This window comes from Vanessa cardui, chromosome Z (genome assembly GCF_905220365.1).
Source record: "Vanessa cardui chromosome Z, ilVanCard2.1, whole genome shotgun sequence".
NCBI lineage: Eukaryota > Metazoa > Arthropoda > Insecta > Lepidoptera > Nymphalidae > Vanessa > Vanessa cardui.
Window position 1 is genome coordinate 9,476,137 of NC_061154.1, and position 16,545 is coordinate 9,492,681.

The 16,545-nt window shown below is 31.1% G+C and overlaps 1 protein-coding gene across 1 annotated transcript; it reads right to left on the minus strand.

Annotated features, from left to right (window-relative positions):
• Window positions 1–4: 4 nt before the first annotated feature.
• Window positions 5–15,936, minus strand: LOC124543322 (SET and MYND domain-containing protein 4). The gene is made up of 13 exons (XM_047121508.1): window positions 15,862–15,936; window positions 13,462–13,666; window positions 11,822–11,993; window positions 5,605–5,787; window positions 4,299–4,445; window positions 4,054–4,133; window positions 3,751–3,872; window positions 3,294–3,430; window positions 2,770–3,210; window positions 1,587–1,770; window positions 1,005–1,223; window positions 421–562; window positions 5–344 (listed from the first exon to the last, which is right to left on the minus strand). Exons 2-13 carry the CDS (start codon window positions 13,657–13,659, stop codon window positions 153–155), a joined length of 2,217 nt encoding a protein of 738 aa, XP_046977464.1. The 5' UTR covers window positions 13,660–13,666; window positions 15,862–15,936; the 3' UTR covers window positions 5–152.
• Between the last annotated feature and the right edge of the window lie 609 nt (window positions 15,937–16,545).

Genomic DNA, 16,545 nt, shown 5'->3' on the forward strand with positions numbered 1-16,545 from the left:
TAATATTATGCTTTTCTTTTTTCTATAAGATCATGTTTAAAACATAATTATTGTAGAATATTATACAGATATTTTATTACAAAAACGCTTTTGACATAAATAAGGGTATGTAGTGTTTGTTTCTGTCCTGCTTGTAATTATTAAATAGATGATTATTTTTGTTCTGTCTCGTTTTGAACGATATGTATGTTTCCTGAAACAGCAAAACAGGACCGGAGTGATTCTTGCGCAATATGCGTTTCCCAATGGGGGGGCCGGGCAGCGTTGTAGAAATCATCAACCGCTTCTGATAACGTTTTGATGGCTTCATCAGGCTGTTCTTCGTCCATAAGCGATGCTCCTTTCTAGTAACGAATATTATGATAAATTACAAACGTGTAAAGATAAATAAAAAAATAAATATAAACAGAAAACCTTTACCTGATAGTGAGATAAGCATTTGTCAATATCATCTGTATATGTTTTTATTAAATCTTTATTAATAGCTGCAGCGCATTTGTAACATCGGTTTGGTGGATTCTTAGTCAATTTGAATTTCCCAGTACAGCTAGCATTTGGGCACCTAAAATAATAGGACATTTTAAAGTAGAAAATCATTCAAAATTCGAGAATGTTCTTAATTTAAATAGCCACTTTTAACCTTTTAATTGTCATGTTAGACAGATTAAATTGACCGTATAGTTATCGAGAATAATTAGCCAGAAAATTAATAGTCTTGATACGCTATAGTTAAGCTGGTGAGTTACCCAGTGCAATTATAGGTACTAGTATTTAAATCTAGCTAGACCTTTTAAAGAGCCACGTATATTACAAGCTATTACGTTTATGTAAAGATCATATTCACATAAGAAAAATATATTGATAATTTGGTCTAGCGTATTTAATTTGGATGTGATCGGTTTTATGAATTTTGCCGATGCTAAGTTGTGTCGTACAATATATCGGATGAGATGACATGTAATTTTTTCTCGTCTTTATAAATATAATGGTTTAATGAATATTACCTGAGATATAAAGACGACTCCGCGTTCATTTGCTTTAGGGTCGGCCAATTTTCCTTACAAGCAACGCAATCGCATCGGAACCAGTATCTACAGGCCAGCATTCTTTGCCGTTCTTTAAGACTACGCATCAAAAAGTGTGGTCCATAATTTTCAGATACTACTTCTCCTGGTTGCAGCGGACGTATCGCACGTAGTACAATTTTTTGTTGATCAAAATATCTAGTTAAAAAAAATAAAATTAAGTAAGGGCGTAGTTTTTCCAATGGATATACCATACACACATAAACATATTTTCTTGAATTATAAACAATGATTATAAAACTAATGAGGTACTGTCATAGTGATTGCTGGCAGAATTTAAATATATGCTGTGGTTTTAAAATTATCGGTAGGCGCATCAGCAACCGTATGAAATAATAATCATACTGGCATCAAAGGTTTTGTCTGTTGGGACTTCAGTCACCATTTCAACCGGGACACATCAGTACCAAATACTTTTTTTTTTCTCGTACATAGATACATACGTAAATATTATGTACATATGTATGTATAAATATTATGTTTATTATGTGATAAGCTTACCGAGCCACAGCGGGATAACATTCGTGATTAAATAATGCTCCTGTCGGATATATACCGACTGCAATGTAAATTGGTTTAGAGCCGTTAAACAAGTGTTGGCCGCGGACCGTTTCGTAGATCTCGTGAGCATTAAACTGAAGTAATTGCAAATTGCGAACGATCAGCTCGCAGATCACTTTTTCGGCTGAAATAATGAGAAAATTATATTAATATAAATTTCTTATCCATCTTCTCATACTATAACACAAAGTAAACTTGGACAGTTTATTAAGCAACGGATTTTCATGCAGTTTCAATCAATAAACAGTTTTTCAACATGTAGTATACTAATTAAAGTTGAGATAGCCCAGTGGTTATAACACGTGCATCTCAACTTATATATGTGCTTAATTTGTTTTTATAATTCATCTCGTGGTCGGCGGTGAAGGAAAACATCGTGAGGAAACCTGCATGTATCTAATTTCATCGAAATTTTGCCACACGTGTATTTCACCAACCCGCATTGGAATAGCGTGGTGGAATATGTTATATAACATGTTCCAAGCCCTCTCGTTAATGGAAGAGGAGGCCTTATCCCAGCAGTGAAATTTACAGGCTGTTACTTTACTCTTTACTATACAGTATTGTCGAGAAATTCAACAAGATTTTTTTATTGTTGTAATCGTGTGAAGCCGGATAGGGTAGCTTATACTAAACACAATATTAAAAAAATATTGCGATTTTTTTCCTTTCTTTGTAAATTTTTATCTCGCACCCGATAAATCATTGTCACAAATAATTACGCTTAAATAAAATTTGTGATCCTTTAATATAATTTTTTGAGCTCGAAATGACTCTAAAAAGGTTTTAGTAACTTTGACGGTATCGACAGAACACTACTTAATTTATATTTAAAGACGTTTACACAATATTAGTAGTACGTGTATTTACAACTTTAGTAGTTAAATAGTCCAATATATAAAGCTAAAAATATATATTAAAAAAAAGAATTCACTATTTTCTCCCGTACGAATCATTTACAAAAACAATCAAGCAATATAAATTAATTGCATAATTCACTGGTCACGTTAGACTTTATAATGGTTCCTGTTTTTTAACAATCTCAGTTGAAAGTAATGGGATCCACAACTATGACTATATTTGTATTGATGTCATATAGATTTGTGATAAAATTTAACTCTACCTTTTTGTAAATTATCCTTTGTGCAGTCTTTGAAAAACCCGCTTCTTTTCAAGCACTCCGTCAGGAATAGCCCCATGATTATCCTCTTCAGATAATCTGTTCCCTTTCTCTGGTTTGAATGCGAGCACAGTGAGTAAATCTGTGCAGCTGTCATTTCTAATTTTTCGTGATGGCTCGTTTTGTCCTCAATTTTCGTTTCAACTTCCTCGTTATTTGAATTTTTGTCTTCAAAGCCTTTTAAGCCTTTCTTTGTACGATTCAAACGTTCCTTTCTGCTTTTCATTTTATTTTTTTTATTGATACCTTCGATGTCGTTTAAGACAATACTCTCGACGGTTTTGACGTCACCCAAGTACTTGGAGTGAATTTGTTGACTTGTGTCCAGACCAGCTTGCGTTATCATCCGCAGTGCAATATGGCTGAGTACTGACATTCCTGAACCTAGAAATAAAAAAGAGAAAACACCGTGAACTCAAGTTATTTAGTATTCTGTTTGTATTGATGAAAAATCATAAATTTTATACCTATGAAAAGTGTCAAAAACTGACATTCATATGAGTGATACGTAGTGAGAGCTGCATCACGACACTTGATGGAGCAGAATGCTACTCCAGAACACTTCGGACACCAAACTGCAGCGCTTTCTATATTGTCATCTAATCTAGAATATATGTAAAACAATCAAAATATGGTTCAATGTTTGCCCCATGCCTACATCGCTCCTATATCATTCGATTGAGTTGTTTTTCAGTACAATCTTTATGGATACGTCTGCAAAAAAGTCAGGCATAGTACCATCAACAGACATAACATGTAAGAGGCAGAGCGAATGCTGGTCATTATACAATTGATATATGTGTAGTTATAAAGGCAAATAAGTAACAGTAATTGCTTTAAATATTTTTTATATAAATAATATTTAGCAATACTTCCACGAAAATCTTAATACTACTAATTTGTAGAAGATAGCTAGAAACTTACCGGTTGAAACAATGAAGACAATGAGACCCATAAAAATCTGAAAGAAGGCATGCGGCGTATGGATTGTCCACTAACAGAATATCACCAGTTTTTATTTGAGCACTAGCAACTGCGAAGCGGCCCTGTATTCAAAATTATTACTCAATAAAACGGTCACACGTAACAAAAATCAGTTTTAAAAAAAGTTTTTCCTTTCAATTGCAAAATCTTTTTCTTGAAGTTATTTGCTCGGTAAAATATAACAGGCGTTAAAGTAAAATTATTTTTTTTTATATTTGTACTGTTTTTATGTTTTATACATACCTTTTCTTCTTCTTCTACGATTTTCAACAATTTAGAGAGGGCTGGTATATTTTGCTTCGCACCACCCGTTACTGATATATCTGAAATGAAGAATATGGGTACGTGTTTATTTATATAAAACACAGTAGAGATAATTTAATTTTTCATAATATATTTATGAAAAATTAAGACTGGAAAATTAGACTTCGGGCTCTTCTAACAGCTTTTCTAATACAAATAAATTAAAAGTATAAAAGTTGTAGTACCTGATCTATCAGGAGGACGTCTAGGCTTGTCCGCATAATCTAGGGCATCGATATCTTTCGCTAATTGAATTTTAGCTTGTTCGTTGTTTCCCAGGAGCCTTCCAGCTAATTCGTAGGATACTTTAGCTCGAGTTGGTTCCCCAGTATCTTAAATTATAACTTAATAAAGTCTAACAACTTACAACAAAATTAAAGCTGAAAGCATTTTATTATAATAACTAAGTTTTATATATAGGTATTATATACATAAGAATAATATATTAATTAATGTGTATACAAAACTTAATAACTAAAAAGTCATAAGCTATTTGGTATAAAGTGTCAAATAAATCTTTCTAATCATTCATCTTCAATCCAAAAGGAAATCTTTAAAACTTCATCACGAACTATCCTTAAGAATAGAAAGTTTTGAAAGCAGATTCAGATCAACGGCAATAGGAGGTTGAATCCTTTTAAAGTACTTCATTTAAAAACTTCTACAAGTAATACTATGCTAGTATTTGATCGCTTTACGTTAAAATTTATAATTTAAACATAAAATTATTTGAAAATAAAATTGAACACGTACAAACTCAATTAATTCATGATAATATCATTCAATGATCTGATTCGCAATTAATTAAAACAAAATATTTGTATGCTGATTATTACTATGAATATTTACATAAATTGGTTTCTATAAAATCAGATACAATACTGTCTGAGTAACAAGTGACAAATTGTAATAAATATAATAATAATAATTAAACGAAATTGGAACGGCTGTTACACAACTTTTATTTTTATTAAAATTGAAACTGGTCCCGTTTAAGCTAATTCTCTAAAGATTAAAAAAATATAAATACAAAAAGCTTCATGACGATAATAAACGAAGCCGGTTTTTTCTTGTATATCAATACAGTAGATATACATATATGTTTCTAATACTACCTACAATATTACTTTTTATGTTTGTTTGAAAGAATTTTTTACTGCATTTGAAAAGTAAGAAATGCAATTGATGTAAATAAAATTCTTATATATTGTTAAAATTTAGAAATAGATTTTAAAAATATGTTATTTCAGTAAACAAATCCAGTAAGACAAATTGATTGTTAATGAAATATTTATATTGGATAATTATAAAAAAAAATAATGTTATTATTTCTACCGATAGCTTGAAATAAACAGTAAATTTTACTCAAATAAAAAGACCCTTGCTTTGTGATTTATACGAGAACTAATGTAAATTAAGTAAATTAAATGCATCTATGTAACATAAGTAAGACGCAGAAGAATAGAATCTTTGAAAAATATTTATAATTACCTTTGTAACAATGACCCATCCTCCAATAATATTCGGCCCTCATTCGAGCGGGAAGTCTTTCTTTCAGAGCTAATTTTAAATCCTCCAAGGCAGCAGCGGGTCTTTTTAAATTAAGAAGTATATCAGAACGAAGCCATAGAGCAAGAGCTAAAGATATACCATTGTCTATGATTTCATCATCTCCTGAAATAAAAAATAAATATAAACAAAATACTTTTCATATTAAAATCACCGATTATTTATATGTAGTAAAATCCAACAACAACAACCAACCAATGAAATACAATCTCGTAAAAAAATCAGAGATGTTATTTCTTATTTTTTGATTTCATAATTTTAGCATAGTAATTGTAATTGATTAACTGCGTCTATTTTTTTTATTACGATTAACTTTGAAAAAAAAAACTATATATTTATTTGGACATTTGAAATAGGATAGCGTGAAAAAAAATAGAAAAACATTCGCGATAGTGAATTCGGTCAACATAGAATGATCATTCTGTCATCATTTGTTTGTATGTCTTTTTTTATGAAGTCTACTACTTAGTAGTAGTTAAACCGGCTTTACAGGATTGCATTTTGCAAATAAATAGCTTATAAAACAAAATTTTCTAAGAGGGTTAAATGGGGCTTGAAAGTTTATATACGAAATCATAACTTCTAACACTATTTGCTATTTTCAAAAAACTATTTGCTAAGTGATTATATAAATAATAGTTTATGGTTGAATTGTAAAGCTAAACGGGATGAGTTTAGATTTCTTGTTACTTTTTTAAGGTTTATAATTATTTTAACTAAGCACAGTTAAAGCGAATACGCCTTGTACGTGACGGAACCGAGAAAAAATTAAAAAAGGGCACCTATAGCTGTTACTCTGTATACTCGAAGGAAAATGCACGTGGAAATTTCAATAAACATATTATGCGGAAGATTTAAATCTAAATGTATATAATTGCCGAGAGCCGAAATGGCCCAGTGGTTAGAACGCGTGTATCTTAACCGATGATTGCGGGTTCAAATCCAGGCAAGCACCACGGAAAATTCATGTGCTTAATTTGTGTTTATAATTCATCTCGTGCTCGGCGGTAAAGGAAAACACCGTGAGGAAACCTGCATGTGACTAATTTCATAGAAGTTCAGCCACTATCGTATTCCAACAACCCGCATTGGAACAGCGTCGTGGAATGTGTTACAAAACCTTTTCCGCAAAAGGATAGGAGGTCTTAGCCCAGACGTGGGAAATTGACAGCCTCTTGTTGTGATTGTTGATCGGGTAAAATATATAATAACTTATATCAACCCCAGTAACGACTAACAAGATAATGTACCTGTGACTATCACATCTCTCCTTTTTAAGATAAGGTTTAATATTCCACCACGCTCTAACGTGGGTTGGTGGACGCACATGCAGCAGTTTTTCACCTGACATATTCAGGTTTCCTTTAAATACGTTCCTTTAACTATCACGAGATGAATAAAAATAAACACACATTATCAACACTATAAATTCAGTGGGTATGAGATCTTCCATTAAGATTCACGTGTTCTTACTCATTTTGAATAATTTGCAACTTAACATTGTTAGTATTTTGTTTGATCGGAATAAGAAACAGCCTTCGTTTCCGTGACTAAAATTAACCGCCAGTGAATGCAATCGACGATTGAGTCATTGCGAATGCAAGACGAACTAAATAGCTACTTCATTCATTTTATTTTTTAATGTTAAACATTTACCGGTCGTAGTAACTATTTATTAATTAAAGAAATAAAAAAAATCTGTTTTAATATTATCTGTCACTACCAAACCACTAAACCGAATTTGATGAAATTTGATATGGAGTAAACTTAAGCTCAAACAAAAGACGTAGGCTCCTTTTTTTGGCTAACTTGTCACAACAAAAACGTGAGCGAAGCCGCGGGCAACAAATAGTATATTATGAAAGGAAAAAAAATATCATGTTACATTATATTATTAAGAATAGTTGTCCAATTTATCATTCTAAAAAAAAAAATTCAACGTATGTATGACTTTGTAGGTGTGTTTATCTTAATCGATCTTCTGTTTGAATTTTATATAATGAAAGAAGTGTCAAGAAAATTACGAGAAGTAGTCATTCAACGTCTTCTCTGAAAATCGTTGTTGCCTAAGCGCAAGGTACGAAGAGCTTAGGCTTGGAAAAGATTCGCACAGGTTGAATAAGGGTCTACATAGAACGTTTATATTTAAGGATGAACATACAAAGAAAAGTCTTGTTCTATTTTGAACCATGTAACCTTAACACAGAACAACTATCATCATATAGGTACAGGACAAACATTTTTTTTTTCATCAAGAAAATTATATATGAAACAAAGAAGTTGTCAACCTTCGGTTTTGCTTGTGGTTTAGGCGTTGGCATTTATTAAACTTCTTCCTCCCGTGGAGTTCTAGCTTGCTATGTAACAAATTGCGTCGAATTTGGTTCTAGTTTTGCCGTGAAAGGAACATCCAGACAAACAGAGAGAGCTACTTTGGCATTTATCAAAATAAGTATAGATAATAAAAACCAAAGTGATGATCAAACATTTAATTTTTTTGGTTAATTAATGAATTAAAGTGCAATGAATAATATAATTAAAGGTAATTAATTATTGGATACAACATACTTCATTATGAATTATTTACCCTGATGTAAATAATTGTTATAATTAAGTACGTACAGTACAAATTGAAAATTGTTGGTGTACAAATCATGAATATTACGTGGTCCGATAAATGGGCCACCTGATTGTGAGTGGTCACTGCATATTGTTTGCTAATACAAGAAATATTTACCATCTCTTACATTATATTATACAAAAGTTATTGTTTGATATTAGAATAAGAGGTGAACGGTGATGAACTTACCCAGACGAATAAAACACTATCACTTTTAACTCTCAGATCCAACTTTTTGGTCGATAAATAACAACAACAAACAACAACAACAGCCTGTAAATTCCCACTGCTGAGCTAAACTCTCCCTTTGAGGAGAAGGTTTGGAACATATTCCACCAGGCTGTTCCAATACGGGTTGGTGGAATACACATGTGGCAGTATTTCTATGAAATTTGTCACATGCAGGTTTCCTCACGATGTTTTCCTTCACCGCTGAGCACGAGATGAATTATAAAGACAAATTAAGCACATGAATCAGCGGTGCTTGCCTGGGTTTGAACCCGCAATCACCGGTTAAGATGCATGCGTTCTAACCACTGGGCCATCTCGACTCGATAAATAAGTAATTGCTAAAATAATGGCACCCCCATACAAACGACTTTATTTCTACAAAGCGACTTCTACATTTTATTTTATCATATTATTTATCAAAGGTGGGAAGTTATCAAGTTAATACGTAATTTTTAAAGTAATAAAAGCAAAATTTAAACCCTTCTCTCTTCTTCCAATTAAACCTTAAGCTTGTACCACATCCGCGACTTTCACGTCGTTAGCCAGCCTGTACACTGTTGAGTTATTAAAGCTTATAATCCTTACTCAAATGCAGCCAGTCAGTTCCCCTCGTAAAAAGAGTGCAGGTTTTTTCCATTAAATTGTATTTTAGGTGACTCCACAGTAATGTCTATTTTAAAATTTTCGAATAAATATTCAAAAAGTACAGTCGAAACACGAAGGAGGCACTGTACTGCCTCTATACCAGGTTTTTGTTGTATACAGTACAATTTAATGAATTCTAAATCATCAAAATGTATTAATGATTTTCCTATATTAAAATAATTACAATATGTTTTCCTTAAAAAAATATTGCAAACGACTAATGATACTCTCTTGAATTTTTCAACTAAATATTTATAAAATGTAATCGAAGACAGTGCGTTACTTTGTACTGGGTATATTGTTGCGTATAATACATTTTAACTACGTCTATATCAAAATGTATTAATGACTTTTATTATGATAAACATATATTAAGGTTACGAAACTAACTTTAATCAATAAAAAACTAAGAGATTGAGTTGATAGAATTAATAAATATATTTTTTCAACAATGACGTATTCACCAACAGTGCCAAAATCACAAACAACAGGACTAGCCTATTTCTTCAGACGCTTATTTAAATATCTCGTTATATTCTTAAAATTAGTTGTTACAAAGTAAACTTAAATCGTCTATTAGGTGGTCATAGACGCTGTCGCTGACTTGTTTGTGGTAATTTCGGAAATCTCAAAGGAAAATCTCTATCTCAAACAACATATTAAATATATAGCCTACGTCTGAAATAATATTAAACTTCCATAACAATGGGATTAAAATATACTGGATTTTATGTAAAAAATATTCGTTGTCATTTATTTCACGATATTAATTTAATTATCTTTTCAATATTCATTAACATGTTTTAATTTACCATTTTGTGTTAGTATATATTTTATTAACATAAGAATTAACAACATTAAATGCTTAAATATATATATTCAAATATGAACTAAAACTAGTTACTGTATAAATCTTGACCGCGTGGAATGGTGGCAAGAATGCTAGCAGCATTTCCCCGTTGAATCGCAATTCCGATCCTCTGGGCAAAAAACGAACCAGCCCTCCTGTCACCAGTGGAGGCAATGAGGCGAGGTGTTATACTTTTGATGAAGCTTTTTGCTTTTTTGTGTTAAATGATTTTATTTACACAATTGTTTTTCATATTTTGTAAACACAGATACATATTTAATGGCACCAGTCCTCATTCTGTGTACCAATTTACAAACTATTTAAAACTAGATGAAAACACGGCTTCGCTTGGGTGAAAAAAATAAAACTAAACAAATACTTTTTAATGAATAATGTGATTGTAAAAACATTACGTATGTTAAATTTCTATGTAGGTTGAGAAAACTAACAATGATCATGCTTTATCATTGTTAGTTTATCGGGTGCTTTCTGAACGCACCCTTAACCGTCAAACATGGTCGCCTGTCAATGTCAATTCAATGACATGTTATTGACTTTCATCGATTTAATATTTAATCTGTGCTCTCTTGGGACACATAAAAGCCATATAAAAAAAAAAAAAAAACAAAAAGGTTTAATATCGAAATATCTCGATTATACAAATTTCGCGGATAAAATTTAAAGAATTATATTTTGGTTAATTATTGGTATACATTTATTGGCAAACAGGCATCGTTTAAAACAAGATGCAAGAATTGTTTTATTTCTCGAATAAACGATATAACTGAAAAATTGCGGTAGATGACCCGTTAATGGCAAAATATCACATTATATTTGCCAACGTTGGAAAATAGTGTTGTAATCATAAACTTAACGATCCGAACAATTATAAACAAGACACTATAATACGTATATTGCCGTAACTATTTTTGTTAAGTTATTTGCCAGATGATTTATTTTATGTACGTTTGTAATTTCTGTATCATATCTAGTTAATGAGATGCGATTGGTTATTTATTCATCGTTTGTATGAAACAGGCATGTGCAGTCTAAATGTAACGTGATTGAAATAGTTTGCCTCAGAAAGTATTATAATAAATGTATTGTGGTTGTAATTGGGTAAAATTAATAAACTTAGGTAACAAATTTCTTTGGGAAAATGTATGAAATGTTTCTTAATACATTTTTACTTTCTCTATCGTCTAGTTTAACATTTTAATAAATTCTATTTTCTTAATTTAATTCTTATCAGTTTACTATTCAGCTTTTTCTTTCACTCATAAGTTTCCTAGATAAACTTGTTATCTATGTAAGTCCGCCGTTAGTTTTGAATGGTGAAATTTTCGTTAAGATATTCGTTAGATATTAAGATATAATAAGATATTTTTATGAGGACCTCCGTGGCCGAGATTATCATTAGTTTTTTATGTTGTCTTGGGTCTAGGTATTTGTGGTAGCGTCGTTACTTCTGTTTTTCCACAACACAAGTGCTTTATCTACTTACATTAGGATCAGAATAATGTATCTGATGTTGTCCAATATTATGCGTACTTAGAACTCATAACCTTTGTACATATCAATATATTTCTTAGCTGAATGAATTCAAGATTTACCTTTTTTAAAACAAAATACGTTACTTTAAAAATAACGTATTAAGTAATAATGTTAGTATCAGGTTATTTTTTTTAATATTTACATCACCCACTTTGACCTCTCCTACTAGTTCCTAGCAAACACACGTCTTTTTTATTGGTTACGTATGATTTTTATATTTTTAAGGAAAAAATTGATACCAGTCATCGGTGCCCGTAGAACCGCTTGGCTGGCAAGAGCTAAGCTCTTCATCAGGTCTCCCTCCTTCAGAGCAGTTTGAGCCAATAATCGCTTCTCATGTGACGTTCGGGCATCTTTACCTCTAAACATGGGTTGTATTCTTGACAAAACTTCCTTTAGTGCGTCCATTACCTGCGAAAAATAATTATATCGAAGGAAGTAATAATAATCACGGTAACTCACTTCTGCAAAATAACCGCTTCCCAGGTTAACTAATTACGTTATCGGTTATAGTTTCAATAGATTAAGGTTTACTCACGATGTTTGTTTTTATCGCTAAACAAGAATATATTTTCAATACCAATGAAAATAAATTAAGTGCTTCTACCATGTATGAACATAAAAAAAATTACTCTTATTTGCGTAATATGGATTTTTAAAGTATCAAAAGTTTACTGATATAAGATTAAAAGCAGATGAAAAATGGAGAAAAGTCTTAGGGCTTTTTACATTAAAATTATTTTAATAATATAATAAAGAAGGAGTTTTCAAGTTTTTTAAAACTTTTTACAAGTTCCTCCCGACTGTTAGCTGTGGTAAGTATTTCACTATTGTTTTTACTTCAATGCAATCTAATCATTCCAGAAAGTCGTAGTCGTGTTAATCATTGGAATTAATTGAATTTTACTTGTTGGTAGAGCTTTGTGCAAGCCCGCCTGGGTAGGTACCACCCATTCATCAGATATTCTACCGCTAAACAACAGTACGCAGTATTGTTGTGTTCCGGTTTGAAGGGTGAGTGAGCCAGTGTAACTACAAATAAAATAAATCTAAAAAATCTAAATAAATTGAAATCTTTTACATATTTTTATAAACAAGGGACATAGCATCTTAGTTCCCGAGGTTGGTGGCGCATTGACGATGTAAGGAATAGTTAATATTTCTTACAGCGTCATTGTCTATGGGTGATGGTGACCACTTACCATCAGGTGGCCCATATACTCGTCCGACAACCTATTCCATATAAAAAATATCCCTAAAATGAATGTCGTGATACTATAATTTTCTCTCAAACTGAGAAGCAGTTTTATAAAATGTCCTCGATGATTTCATTTGAGATAAATTTGAGAAATTGAGACATCTGTGATATTATGAAACAATGGGTTTTGTCAATTTAATTGAATGAACATGAAAAGTCGATTGTCAATCGGTAACTGATTAGTCCGCTATGAATGCCACTTTTGTTCCTATCAAAGAGCTTACCAATTAAATCTTACGAAGCCATATCTTTCATCGTTGAATTTCAATATTGATATATAATTTTGTTACTTATATATATGTGGGCGAATTTAATTATATAATAGTTTAGTATATTTTTTGGAGAACTAAAGTCTATCAAAATTGATCATATGTTACTTTATTCTAAATTTAAATTTTAGCTTACAAATAATTTTTATTCATCTATTAATATAACTGCAATTAAAACATTTATGAAAGATATCTAATATTTAAAAACAAAATATGGTTTAAGATATTTTGTGAATTTATAAATAAGTAATGAGGTAACAAAGCTGGGAACGGAACGAGATAAAAGAGAATAAACAAACAAACTTATTTATCTATGATGCTCGAGATAAATAGCTATAGATTTCTAACTCACCGTTTGATTTTCTAAGACCGCGGTGACCTTTTCCTTGTCCACGATTTCTTCGAATTTGCTCAACCAACCGTCGACTTCTGCTAGAGATACTATTTCCTCAACAAGTCCTTTGAAAAATCCTTTGTTATTGGAGTATAGTGTTACGTCGCTGCATACTGAGGCGAATGCGGTATCGAAGTCCTCGTATATACAAGTCATCTTTAATCTGAGAGAATGAAACCAGAAATATTATATTCTCGTACTGCTTCTGCCTTAATAAATGAAGTAAATTTTAGGCAATAGTTTATTTTTATACTAGTACTAGTAAGGGGATTAACGCTTGCTTTTTAATAAGGAATATGCTACACATTTATCATAATTATATGTTATGTTTTAGAGGGAATATACATGAACAATCTTAGTCTATTACCGTTGCCAGTGTTAAATTATATCGGTACATGTGATCAGTTATTATGAGGCAGCCTTTTTTCAATTTTAATTCCGTTTGTACAATATGTATTAAAACTATTATATGGTATATGGTAAGCTAATGCTTTAAACGATCATCAAAAACAAGTCAAATGTAACATTATATTTACCCGTAATATAATAATTTAAATAATATACATATTTTTATAAAAGAGGCACGTTTTAATACAATACATTAGAGCCCAGATGAAAGCACCCGAAATAATTTATTTTATGTCTTTGATTAGGGAACTATTTCGGGGAATTCGTAAAGCAGATATTTACTTAGTTCTCGCTCATTTCAATTCATGTTATGTTAATTGCATTCTATGAAAGCTTGTCACTAAACACAGACACAAAATTAAACGTACAAATGTGTATTACTCGTATAAATTTAGATCCGAACCGTCGAACATTTTCGGACCTAAATGTCAAGAGTTACGTTTCTATCTATTATCACAACATCAATATCAGATTCGATTAAATAATAGTAATTCATTATTTATGACGAAATTGTATTTCTAAGTTAATACAATACATGTTTTATACGAACACGAGGTGATGCATATATACAGATACCAGATAGCATTGGTGAAGATTAAGAAGATATGTGACGTTAATAACTTTTCCTATTGTGCTATTAAAACTTAGAAATAAAGTTTAAAAACGCCCACAAAATATATATACGACATTTTTTAAATGTTTTATGATTCAACAAAGAACAAGACTGATGTAGTCATTTAGGATACTAAATTATTATATTAATTATATAGAATTTTAAATCAACTTTGTTAGTTCATTTAAATTATAGATTACAATTGAAATAAAATGTTACCTTCGAGTAAAATTATTTTCGTTACAGTTTTCGGTCATAAAATTGAAAATTTTTATATCAGAATAAACATACCACTGATTTAAACAAGATAGTTTGAAAACATATTTACTTAGGTTTTATTTTAGTTATGAGCTTCGCATTTGCATTAGTAACGTTTAATTTACTTCTTATATATATAGTATAATGGTTATATAAAATAGCTATACAAATACATTAAATTAAAGAAAAAAGTATACCATAATGCTGGAAACTGTGAGTCTGATTGGAGTAATCCGTTAACCTCTTTTAGTAATGCTATATACTTATAAACAATAGACATACCTAGACATAGACAATTAACGAATCTGTTAAACTGAATGTCATATACTCATCTTGTCGATGTTACAAGCATGCATTGTACAGTCCAAATTTAGTACGGTCGACACCATGCGGCAGAGTTAACTACTGTTTAAACTTGGAAGGTTAATTGTCATTCATGTGAAATTTATCTGGTCAAGCAGTATTAATTCGTGAATGTGTAGCAATTTCGTATTCATTAGTAAAGCAAGATCGAGTAATTAATGTTTGTGTTTTATAAATGAATTTATATTTTTCCTGAATATTCATGTCGTAGCTTGAGCATCAATTAGCCAGCATCCACTTGACGAAAATTGTCAAACATATTTTACAAAACCGCAAACGGGGAAAGCTTCGAGCGTGTTGTACTGTCGCTTGTTTTATAATATTTCGTACTTCACAAGGATAATATGTATGAAATAATTCGAATTTACATGTTAATTATGTAATAATATGATTTATTATTGTAATATTTTAAGATTAAAGTAAGTTTGTTCGATATGTCTACAAATACATCACTGGTAAGTACCGGTTTGAGAGAAATATGATCCTATTCTACCTTTGCTACTTTCTCTCAATGCTACGGATTCACTAATATCCTGTCCAATACTATGAAGCGGCTAGTTCGTTATTATCCAGCAATCACCTCACACAGAGATTTGATTTTACTGTCGTATTATGTTACTATTACTCTATAATTAAAACCCAATCATTGTTTTTATACTAAGAATAGAGTGAAATAAAAGCCGGTGTTGAATAACCGGTGTAAAGTATGAATTTACCTTAAGAAAATTCCTGAAAAAGAGTCGGACGTGTGCGGCTGTCAGGAGCTTCGCGCAAACTTGTCTAAATTTAAACACCACACTATTTTGTACGCTAGTGTTTTATTTTGGGAATTATACTGCTCAGATAAGCGCCATCTGTTTATAAAGATGTATATTTAATTACTTAATCGATTACATTAAAAAAAAGTATTATTTTAAAAGCAAATTAGAAAATTGTGTTGTAAGTTTTACTATTTTCATCTTTTTTATTTCCAACTTAACAATAATTCAACCTTAACGATAAAAGTTCATCTTGCGCCTGATAAAAAAATATTGCAAAGATTTGTTTCATTATTTTGCTTTTTAATTTAGTACCTTGCTTTGCATAATTTATATGGGTACAAATAATGTAAAAGTAAGAATAGTTTAACCCTTAAATGTGTACAACAATTTTAATTTTTTTTTAATATTTTACGATGTGAGTGAGTTAGTTCAATTGGAGGTACAAGGGATATTGTTTCTTAGTTCCCAAGTCTGGTGGTACATTGGCGATGTTAGGCGTATCTTTCATTTATTACAGCATCTATATATACAGACGGTGGTGACCAATACCGGGTGTATGTACCGGGCCGTCTATGGTAATAAAATAAATTAAAAAAATAGGGCACGTTTTCAGTGGCGGCGCGAGATCGGATCTTAATG